Raw genomic sequence first — 12,178 nt, forward strand, 5'->3', positions numbered from 1 at the left:
CAAGGCTTCTGTCAATATATGTAAACAAACTTTAAGTGACAGCAGGCTATGCCAACTGTCAATATTTGACGTTTATGAGACAGTTTTAACTTTGCAATTAATTAATACCATTTTAATGAGTGACAAATAGTATTAAATTAAAAGGATAATTTAATTGTTCAATAACGATAATAAATAAATTTACAAAGTCCCTTTGTAGTCATTTTAATACCTTAATCCGTGAATAATGACAGCTGTCAATGTCAATATTTGACGTTTAAGAGACATTTTTAAATGTTTAATTAATTAATTGATTCCCATTTAATGAGTGATAAATAGTAATAAATTAAAAGGATAATTTAATTGTTCAATAACGATAATAAATAAATTTACAAAGTCCCTTTGTAGTCATTTTAATACCTTAATCCGTGAATAATGACAGCTGTCAATATCAATATTTGACGTTTAAGAGACAGTTTTAAATGTTTAATTAATTAATTCCCATTTAATGAGTGATAAATAGTATTAAATTAAAAGGATAATTTAATTGTACAATACCGATAACATATAAATTTACAAAGTCCCTTTGTAGTCATTTTAATACCTTAATCGGTGAATAATGACAGCTGTCAATGTCAATATTTGACGTTTAAGAGACAGTTTTAAATGTTTAATTAATTAATTCCCATTTAATGAGTGATAAATAATAATAAATTAAAAGGATAATTTAATTGTTCAATAACGATAATAAATAAATTTACAAAGTCCCTTTGTAGTCATTTTAATACCTTAATCGGTGAATAATGACAGCTGTCAATGTCAATATTTGACGTTTAAGAGACAGTTTTAAATGTTTAATTAATTCCCATTTAATGAGTGATAAATAGTAATAAATTAAAAGGATAATTTAATTGTTCAATAATGATAATAAATAAATTTACAAAGTCCCTTTGTAGTCATTTTAATACCTTAATCGTGACAGCTGTCAATGTCAATATTTGACGTTTAAGAGACAGTTTTAAATGCTTAATTAATTAATTCCCATTTAATGAGTGATAAATAGTAATAAATTAAAAGGATAATTTAATTGTTCAATAACGTTAATAAATAAATTTACAAATTTCCTTTGTAGTAATTTCAATAGCATATTCACTAAAAAGTGACAGCTGTCAATGTCAACTGTGACGTTTATAATCTCCGATAAAATGGCCGACAAAAACAACAATAACAAATAAATAAATAAATATATTATAAGAAAACGCAAAACTAAAATGGTAAATTATTATTGTTTAAATATTTATGAATATTATCATCATTTGAACGTTTAATAATAGTTGCGGGCGAGTTGATTTTATAGTGTTAGTCGAGTCAAATTTAAAAGATCAATACCCCAGCTGTTTCAGGGTTTTTATTAAGAAAATGGCCAGATTGGCTGATTATTTCGTGATTTGTGGCTTAGATTTTAATTCTGGACTGGAACCCGATAAATACTCAGGTAAACTCATATATTTTAGAACCCTGCTTCTAATGAAATATCTAATATTCAAAAGAAAAAAACTATTGCAGATAATTTGCATATTTCCCCACTGGAACGCTCATACAAATGCAAAGTGCTCGCTCATTATCCAGAAAACAATAAGGCAAACCCTTTTGATGAATCAGCTGTTTGTATGGTAGAGAAAAACATTTTATATGAGTCCCACTGAAAATCTTAAATTTGTTCTTTCTTAGCTCGCCTTACCTGCAGGCTTAAAATTTAGGACCCAAAAACATTCGGTTACTCAGTCGCCGAATTTCCATTCTTTTCTCATCACCAGAGAGGATGGCAAAAGATGTTACGGGTTCAGCTTGGTGTTTTATGAAGAGGTTCGGAACAGGGATATTTGCACTGCTATGCAAACATTACAGGTTACACAAAATAGACAAATCAAAGTTTTTTTCTTAAGTTAATATATTCTCCAGGCAATGTACATAACAGAGCTCTCCAGCGGCTTAAGAAATCGACCTATTCAACAAGTGCAAAACCAAGGACCTCAATCCCGTTCCTTACCAAGGCATTTTAAGTTGAACTCCCAAAATCCCAACGGGGGTGTGTTAACTTACTACGATATTACCAAAGATAAACTATTTGTTGCCAAAAGTATCGGTATAATTTGCCAAGCAGCTTATGTTCAGGCAGCTAAAATATTTTTAGAGAATTTATATAGGTAAGTAACAGCATAGTTGTGAGTCATATATGTTTACAGGGAGGTTTTTAAGGTGTGCTCCTAGAAAATCTACCTCTGTTACCGGGCTCAGCTTGGAAAGTTATGTGTTTAATCTGCTGTATGAGGTGAGTGTCATTAGTTTTATTTATAAATAGCACTATGATAATATTGCTTTATTTCATAATGTTTGGGTGTGGGAATTGTTTTAACCAAGAATTTATTAAAATACCCAATATGGAGCGTGAATGAGTATTTTCATATAAGAACATTTTTTTGTAGCTGAAAGGGTGGATTTTGTGAGCCAGGATCTTTGTGAATTTTTTAAAATCTTTATTGACATTTTGGGGTATAACTCAAAAGCCGCTTATTTTAAATTCATTATTTTTTTACCTCAAAATCAAGCATACATTGAGGATTGATTTGATATACAAAAAGTTTATACAGGTCAAACATTTCCTGAGATAGAGTGTTTTTGGTTGAGTTCAGTTTTACACTTTAAAAAAAAAACTGTAATTTAAGCTAATTTAAGAACTCTTCTAGGCATTTAAATGAGGGTTACACATAAAGTTAGAGAATTTTTTTACAATTATTTTTATATATGAAGATTTCTTGTATCTTGGAGGGTTTTTTATTTATAGTCTATTTTCTGAGGCAAAGTCCTACACCCATAGCAATATGTGGTCAAGGCCATAGTGAAGTTAGCTTATAGAGAAACCACTTGGGATCAATTAATTTCAAATTTTCCTGCCTGAACAACATTTCTTCCTAAAAAAACAACTCCAGTCAACATTCAACTAAATTCAATCCGAAAGTGTTCCAATTAAATTCCATTCTGTAGCAAATTCGTTCGAGTGCGTGGGTAATCAGAACAACATTTTAAATTAAAATTAATTCGCGCGATAACGCAAGAGAAAACAATAAAGATTAACTTATAAGGTCATTCTAGTTTGCACTATTTGATCTTGGCCAAACATGTTTCCCTTTTTGGTAATGGTTTTCTGTTTTTTACTGTTTATAGTGGTTTATTCGATGCAGTACTTTATTAGGAGTAAAAAGGGTACATTGGTTCGCACCCTATCCAGTGCAAATTCGAGTGTTAAATAATTTCAGATTGAGTTACCTGCTCCGGGTAAAAGTATCCTGATCCAGTTGCCTCCGTCTGACCCCCATTTACCCGCTACCAATGCGATCATACAGAACCCGGGCCCTCCGGTGGAGTTGCCTCACCTGGACTACTCGTTAAGGTTAATGTTCAGCTGGTTGGGAGTGGACATTGTTGTCCAGCTGTTCACTTGCTTATTAATTGAAAATCAGGTGCTTTTAAGGAGTGGAGGTAGAGTTTAACATTGTTTGAAAACATATTTTATAATAATTAAAACTTCTTAGATCCTCAGAAGTTAATGGTGGTGGCAGAGGGTATGACCGCGTTGCTTTTCCCATTTACTTGGCCCCACGTGTATGTCCCGATATTACCGGCCGAGTTGCATCATTTTTTGGATGCCCCAGTGCCCTTTTTGATGGGTGAGCCTTAATTTATAGGGACCGGGACGTTTTTTGCTACTACACTGTTTTTTAGGGTTGTACGCCTCATCGGAAAGCGTGAAGGTCGCTTCCGAGGCGACGTTATGCTTCGTGGACATCGACAAGTGTAAAGTTCAACTGCCGGAGGAGCTGCCCAGTTTTCCTCACTTGGAAACGTTTGTCGCCGAAATATGGTCCTTGATGGATAAATATGGGGTGCAGGTGCCTAATTCTGAAAATACCAGGAATGTTTGGGTGAGTAGTGCAAAGGTACACTTATAGGAGAGTTTAAATATATTTATTGTCAATATAAACATAGAAGTTGTAGACAAAGCCAATATAACTATAGTACACTTTACTAGCAAGAAATATTTTCGTCCTTGTACGTAGGCTTTTTTCAGTCTTAAGTTGTCTTATTTCTAGTGGAAGTTTATTAAACAGCTTTCTACCTCCATATATGATAGAGCTACGGACAAGTTCAAAATGAGGAATGGGTAGCCTCAACAAATAGTTTTGTCGCGTATTATAGTGGCTTCCTAAGTGGGGTTCCTGTTTATATTTTCTAAAAACTAAGCAAACTGTTTCCAAAATAAAAATACAACACAGGGTTAAAATATTATGACTTACAAAAAGTGGGCGACATGAGTCACGAGGCTTGGCCCCACATAGATATCTAATGGCCCTTTTCTGGAGTACAAACACTGAACTAATAAGTGAATTTGAACATGAACTCCAAAAGCAAATTCCATATCGAAGGTGCGACTCGATAATCGCGAAGTATGCAGATCTGGCGATGGAGAAATTAAGACTGGTGGCAATAACCCTTAGGGCGTAGCAGCCTGATGAGACTTTTCTACATACATTCACAATATGGTCTTCAAATTTAAGGAACTTGTCTATGGAAAGACCCAAAAACTTACTGAACGGTGGCATGGTGATGGCATCGTTAATTAAACATATATCATTTGTATTACATTTAAAATTAAGGATATTTGTTTTGGAAACATTAAATGTCAAAAAATTTGCATCACACCAGTCTTTTATTTTTAACAAATCTGCACGTATATTGGCCTCCATTTGAGAAACATCAGAGTCGTGCCAGAGGATGGTGGTATCATTGGCAAACAATGTAAATTTGCCAGTTACCTGCATTTGTGGCAGATCGTTCACATAAATGAGAAAAAATAAAGTACTGATCCTTGCGGAACACCCACATTTATATTAAGTTCCTTAGAGATACCACCATTAAATTTGACAGCCTGGACACGATTTGATAAGTAGGAACGAAACCACTCAAGGGCAGTTCCTCTGAAACCATTAAGCTCCAGTTTCATCAGCAACACTCTGTGACTCACGCAGTCAAATGCCTTGGACAACTTACAGAATACCGCTGCTGCAACTTCACCAACATTCAGTCGGTTGTACAGGTGCTCTAGAAAGCTAAAGATAGCATTATTTGTGCTCACAGACTCACGAAAGCCAAACTGCTGAAGACTCAATAGGCCAAACCTATTTAAAAATTAAACCATCCTCACCTTAACGAGCCGTTCCACTATCTTGGCTAAAGTAGGCAATAACGCTATAGGTCTAAAGTTAGAAGGACAGTCGCGATCGCCAAAAGGAACAATCGTTGCTCTTTTTAAGCACTTTGGGAAAGCTCCAGACATAAATGAAAAGTTAATTGACTCTGCCAAGACTTGCAAAGCAACTACAAATATTTTAAGAGAAAGCCCATCCCAACTTGATGAACTCTTATTCTTAATATTAACCATTAAGTGTTTAAGCTCTTCTACACTTGTGGGGGCAAAAAAGAAAGATTTGGCTACTACCACATTGCTGAGATAGCTCCTGGGATCTATTTTTTGTGAGAGATTGGCTGCAAGGTTACTAGCAATATCACAGTAGAAGGAATTGAGGACATTGGAATCTAAGGTACTTGGAATAACCAAGACATTATTTTTGCCCCTTAGCTCATTTAAAATCTTCCAAGACTCTTTTGCTCTGTTGGAGGAATTATTTATCCTCCTTTGATAGTAGGTCCACTTAGCCATTTTGATTGAGTTTCTGTAGATCTTGCGGTATCTGTTATAATAATTTAAAAATGTTGCATTGTTCATAGCGTATTTCCTAATGTAAAAAAGGGAGCGCATATTTTTCCCAGATACTCGTAAACCCTTAGTATACCAAGGTTTTCTATATCGTTTCTGAATATTGACAACAGGAAAAGCAAAAATGTGTTAAAATTGTTTAATACTATTTGATGAAAGCTATGCAGTGGGTTAACAGTAGTCAATAAATTATTCCAACTTGACATATTGCAAAGCAAAGAGAATTTGCGGAAATTAGCTCTAATATAAAGTCTATCGCGTCCAAACTTATTCTCATTAGCTGCACTATTAAGCTTTACTAATCCCACTATTGCCTCATGGTCAGGCAAACCGGCATTGACTGTTGTACACTGATTTTCGTGTTGGTTAAAATTCGTACAGAAGTAATCTATCAGTGAGGAAGAAAATGCTGAAATTCGGGTTGGCTGATCCACGTGCATCTTAAAATTGAGTTTAACAGATTAAAAAGCATTCGATTTGATCCATTAGATTTGTCTAAAAAATTTACATTAAGATCGCCAGTCAGAATCAACATCGCCATTAACCGAAATTTCACTTAAGAGGATCTCCAACTTTTCTAAAAACAAATCTAAATTACCAGATGGAGATCGATACAATCCTAAAATATACTGAATCATAAAATATCTGGAAGACGGTTAAAATAACATTTGATATCCGGAGTAAAATTTATTACTAGTGCCTGGAAGAAAATTGAAATTTCTCTCTAAAATCCTGCACAAAAATGACCTTAAATACCAGGAAGGCAGAATTCAGATGCTCGGACTAAAATTGAAATTTAGTCCAAATGCCTGGAAGAAAAGAGAAATGTCCCTAAATGCCTGGACTTTAACTACCCGAAAGTGACGTAACATAACGCTCGAATCAATCTTTATTAATGTATAGCAAAATGTTTACATAGGTCAACAAAAAAAAATACAAAGTAAAAATTAAAACTAAGATGCTCATAAAATGCATAAAAATAATGCAAGTTAATAGACAGTACAATGTAAAGGAAGACACTAAATTTATCAGCCATTAAAACTGTAATTAAACGATTGTTCATGAGTATAAAATGGCTAATAAAAGGCACCTTCTACTCTCGACACCTTCCAAGTCACTAGTAAGATTGAAGCAGATTTTGCCTATTTCTAGTAGGATAATTATGAACATCTTCATGGATGTTAGGAACTGCTGGATATGCTGCTTTACGTATAACAAAGATTCATACACAAACACACAAGTCTGTAGTTGATAAGTATGCTGATGATATTCAGATATATCTCCCTTTAAGTGAACCTTAAAGATCTGATCAGAGCGATGACTTGAGCAACATTTCTAATTGGGAGGAGCATAACTCTTTGCTGATTAACCCTCGAAAAACACAAGCAATTTTATTTTCTAAAATCGATATAGAAACTGATAATCTTATTATACATGTGAATGGAAGGAAAAAGTAAAAAATCTCGGGTTATACATGGACCAATCATTGAAATTTGATTTTCATATTAATAATGTATGTAGACAGGCCTATTTTAAATTAAAATCAATTTACGAATACAAATACATTTTCCCTGAAGAAACCAAAAAAAGACTTACAGAATCTCTAATTCCTAGACACTGTCTATGAACCATATCTCACAGAATATAATCGATTTAAATTACAAATAATTCAAAACAGCTACGCCAGATATGTCAGATGTGTACCTCTTAGAGAGCGCATCAGTAAAGCAACGGCAATTAGTGCATAGTGCATATCATAGTGCATAAAATCACTATCTCAGTTAAACCAAATTATTTAGCAGAATTTTTTAAGCTTCGTGGTGAATGCCATGAAGTAAATATAAGAGGAAAAAATAGTTTGAATATTCCCAGGCGTAATACGGAGTTTTTCAAGTCGTGTGTCATATATCAGGCAGCCAGTTTATAATATAAACGCTTCTTTCCTCATTAGAATTTACAGTCGATCGGCAAAAGAAGGTTATTATTACTACGTTTGAAGAAAAAAACAAAAATGTGTATGTGCCAAAGGTCACACAAAACCCAAAAGTAAACAATTTCTTCGAAGTGAGTTTAGATGGAGCTGAAACTCGCGCTGCAATGGAGCAAAATGTCATGGTTATAGGAGATAAAGCGTCAAATGTCCGCAAACCAACGCTAGCTTGCACTACAGAAAATGTGGGTAATCAGGGTAATAAACAAAAGGCATGCAGTACACAGGTCTTGGTGACAGCCGGTAGCAGTAGTTCAGATGCTAGTGGAGTGATAAAGCGCCAAGTCAATGGGGCGAATTTAGAGAATCTAAACCGTGGTATTAATCATAACAAAAATCCAGTGATTAGTTCAAAAGCAGTTAGCAGTGCTATGTTTGAGGCACAATAACATAATTTAATGAAGAAAGTACAAAACTTGGCCAAAAACTATGAACAAGTTGAAGTAAATCATATGTGTGAAAAAGACTCTGTTATGAATGCCGAAGAAGTGGTAGATTTAACAAAAATCCACTCAGAAGGTAATTGGACAGAAGTAAAAAGTAGGGCCAAAGTAGCCAGGAAAAAATGACCAAACCCCATTAAAGGTAGTAGAACCTGGGATGACAAAGAGTCTGGCAAAAATCTTTTGAAGGCAGCTGAACATCACTCCTGGTTTTTCGTAACCGGTTTGAAACCAGGTACCACTCAAGATGACATAACGAAGTACCTAGACTTTCAGAGTATTACCGGGAGCTCCGCAGAAAAAGTTCTCACCAGAAAAGATGGCATTAAGAGCTCTTTTAAGGTCTCGGTCCCTCGCAGGCAGAAAGAGGAAGTGATGATTGCTGATTTTTGGCCGGAGGGAGTCAGCATCAACCATTTTCTCAACCTACAACGCCGCCCTTACATGAGGTACCAGGGTTCCGGCAACTTCAATCAAAAAGAAACTTGGTAAGTCTTCAAGTGGTCACAATTAATCCCAGATCAATGTGCAACAAATTTATGAATATTAGGGAATTCATGAACGTTGGAAACTTTGATATTATTGCAATTTCTGAGACCTGGCTGGTCTCAGAAATGGACATTCAAGTATTTCACATCAAGGACTATACTTTTTTTCATAATGACCGAACTGAGCGAGGGGGAGGGGTTGGTCTTTATGTGAGAAGCAGTTTTAGACCCAAAACTATTGAGATCCAGCAACTGCAAAATGGAATTGATACACTAAAAGTAAATAAACTCTCCATAGTCATAGGAGTTATTTATTGGCCACCTGGTGTTTAATATAAAAATCTATCTTTTCTTTATGATATTTTGCCTGAAATGTTACAAGACTGTGATCTTTGCATATGTACAGGAGACCTGAATATTGATGTTACGTATAGAACAACTGCGGACTATGACTATCTCTTACAAATCTTATGATACTTTTGACCTTATACTCAGCTAATTAAATAATAATATAAAATCACTATCTCAGTTAAACCAAATTACTTAGCAGAATTTTTTAAGCTTCGTGGTGGGTGAATGCCATGAAGTAAATATCAGGGGAAAAATAGTTTGAATATTCCCAGGCATAATATAGTATTTTTCAAGTCGTGTTTCATATATCAGGCAGCTAGTTTATATAACAAAATACCTGAGAATCTTAAAACGCTAAGCTGTCCCTGTTTAAAAAAGAAACTAAAAGATTTGATCAGAAGTGGTAAGCTGTGATGAGTCAGTCTGTAGTAATTTTGTGATATGTAAAATTTTTTTGTACTGTGCTCAAAGCTTTTAAATAATGTCATGCATTCTAAAATTTGTCAGTACATTTGAAAGTGGATATTTTATTTGTTATTGCCTAATGGCTAAACCTTTATTGGTAATAATTAAAAACCGCTCTGCGATCTATTACCTTTTGACATTTTTGTTAATAAAAGATATTTTATTTTAAGTCATAGTCTATAACTGTTTATTATGCTGCATCTATCTGTAAATTTAAAAAATCTACTTCCTTGCACATTACAGGAATTTTTTGATAACCACTGAAAAATGAATAATTTTTAAGAAATTGCTTTGTTTGGACCCATCTCTTAACGTTCATTAATTGTGGTTAACTTTCAAACCTATTCAATTAGATTCTTCTCTTTTTCTATGAGATGATGAAAAGCAAATTAAATTATTTTTTTTAAATCTTTTAGGATACACCGCCGCGCAGTTGTACCCTACCCCTAAGACCCCAAAACCAAAGGAAACTCTCGATCCACAACAACACGTTGGAGTGCGACAGGCCGCCTTCGCCCCCCGGATCGGCCCGCACCGAAGCCCTACAACGGATCGTCGACATTGTCCGGAGAACCGGAGTCGCGTTAGACAAAACCGAGATCCAACAGCCCTCGGACGCCTATTTGGACGACATGCGGTTCAATAATGCCGTTAGGGAGACCTTTTTGAACCGGTTCGTCCATATATTCCAGGCGTATGAGAACTTCGTTATTTTTCCTACGAATCACGTAAGTGTTCGTAGTTATATGGGTTTTTAGTTAAATTAAAGTTTGGAAAATTGATTTGGGTAAAGTTCAAATCGAAACAGCGTGTATACTATACAGCTTATTATACTATGATACTATATTATATGTAAAATAACGTAGAAAGATTGCCTTGTGATGATTCGGCATAAAAAGAGTATTAGATCTAATGGGTACTATATGGACATCTTGTCGAAACAATAATTTCGATCTTAAATACTGCGGAAGAGATGTTTTAAAACGAAAAAGAAATATTAAGTCACTGAAGCTGATTAATTTTGAGAAATATGATTTAAAGTTGTAAATAAATCTACCGCAATTACTTTGGATTATTTGCAATCGTTGTCTGTCTACGAAACTTAAACATGGATAATATAAAATTAGGCAACAGTATATATCTTTGAACAAAACATAAGACTGGCAAAGCTTTTTCCGGACTTTAAAATATGTTTTTTCGCATACAGTACCTTTAGCGATAAGTAGCAGGCCCTGCATAAGTTAGATATATGTTGGGAAAATCTTAATTGAGAATCCAAACGAACACCCAAATCTCTGGAAGCCTCAGTGAACTTCGCCATTCATTTCAAAGTTAAGGTATTCCTTTAAATAATAAAATATTCCTTACACTTACATTTTGGAAGCAGCGTTGTTTGTTAAAGATAATCCAGACCTCTTGTTAGCAACAAATAGGGAACATTCCCATAAAACAAGGCATAAATACAATTAAAAAAATGTAAAATGTCACTTTAGTTTTATTCAGAAAAATATTCAATATAATCTTATAAAAATTATCAATAAAATACCTATTGAGATAAGAGCACTTTTTAAAATTAACTCTAATTAAAAAATGCTTTTATTCAGTTGATGAATTCCTAAATGATACAACTTTCCCGAATCTGAGCTGATACATAACATAACACTACTTTTTATTAAAATTTTACTTGAATGCATAAATACCCACATTGATATTATACTTAGTTGCTCAATTGCCATTGTATTGTATGTGTGTGTGCTGTAAGTTTTATTTTAGAAAATTGGATTACTAAAATACTGTTTAAGCAATCTAAGTTTTATGCTAATTTTAATTTAGTTTATAATCTTAATTTTATTTTCTTTCTTTTGATACATCCTACACCTATTATCGGTTATTGTTCTTTTGGATTAATAAAGATTTAAATTGAATTGAAAAACTCAAGTCCAAATTACCTGAATTGCCTGGAAAAAATAAACGATTACTTACTTCTAGGGTGTTGAGAAATGAACTTTGTACTACATGAAAATGTCAGAAATGCCTGGACAAAATAAGATACATATACATGCTATCAGCACCATACTAACCTCTAATCAACCCCATTAAATTAAATTGATGCAAGTTGTCTGGAAAAGATACTACCATATATTCACAAGGCTGTGACTATAGTGGGGATAATGGAGACGTTTTCTTGGCACCATTGTTAAACTTTCATAAATCTCGATTGTTATTAACTGGTTTAAATTATTTATTCCTTCAAAGTGGCCAGTGTTTTAAATATGTTCAGCCAACCTGGACTTTTCAACGCGTCCATATTTCACATGAGCTAGATGTTCTTTAACTGACCATAATTGATCCTTTTATTTGCCTTATGTACTTCTTATAACAATCGTTATATTTAATCTCATAGATCCAGGACTTTTCATTGCCCTTCATTTTATCTTTTGGGTCTCCTAACAGATTTATTAAATTTGCTGAACTTTGATAAGCCATTCTTAAACTTAATTTTTTTAAAACCCTATGAAAACTTTTTCAAGACAGGATCATATGATATTGCAACTAAGGTCTGCTTATTTTTATCTTTTTGAAATGTGGTAGAGTTTTTAACTTACAACTTTGACTCTAGCAATAA

General features: G+C 33.9%; 1 protein-coding gene across 1 annotated transcript in view; it reads left to right on the top strand.

The window, feature by feature from the left end:
• The first annotated feature begins 1,159 nt into the window (after nucleotides 1-1,159).
• The window catches only part of LOC126741015 (DENN domain-containing protein 5B), a 35,932-nt gene continuing 24,913 nt past the window's right edge, over nucleotides 1,160-12,178 (top strand). The window contains exons 1-9 of the mRNA XM_050447271.1: nucleotides 1,160-1,474; nucleotides 1,546-1,652; nucleotides 1,711-1,887; nucleotides 1,942-2,186; nucleotides 2,239-2,311; nucleotides 3,297-3,519; nucleotides 3,573-3,707; nucleotides 3,763-3,962; nucleotides 9,969-10,280. Coding sequence (XP_050303228.1) covers nucleotides 1,399-1,474; nucleotides 1,546-1,652; nucleotides 1,711-1,887; nucleotides 1,942-2,186; nucleotides 2,239-2,311; nucleotides 3,297-3,519; nucleotides 3,573-3,707; nucleotides 3,763-3,962; nucleotides 9,969-10,280 — 1,548 coding nt within the window. The 5' untranslated portion in view covers nucleotides 1,160-1,398. The remainder of the gene's footprint in view (nucleotides 1,475-1,545; nucleotides 1,653-1,710; nucleotides 1,888-1,941; nucleotides 2,187-2,238; nucleotides 2,312-3,296; nucleotides 3,520-3,572; nucleotides 3,708-3,762; nucleotides 3,963-9,968; nucleotides 10,281-12,178) is intronic.

The sequence above is a fragment of the Anthonomus grandis genome, chromosome 10 (assembly GCF_022605725.1).
Source record: "Anthonomus grandis grandis chromosome 10, icAntGran1.3, whole genome shotgun sequence".
Classification (NCBI taxonomy): Eukaryota; Metazoa; Arthropoda; class Insecta; order Coleoptera; family Curculionidae; genus Anthonomus; species Anthonomus grandis.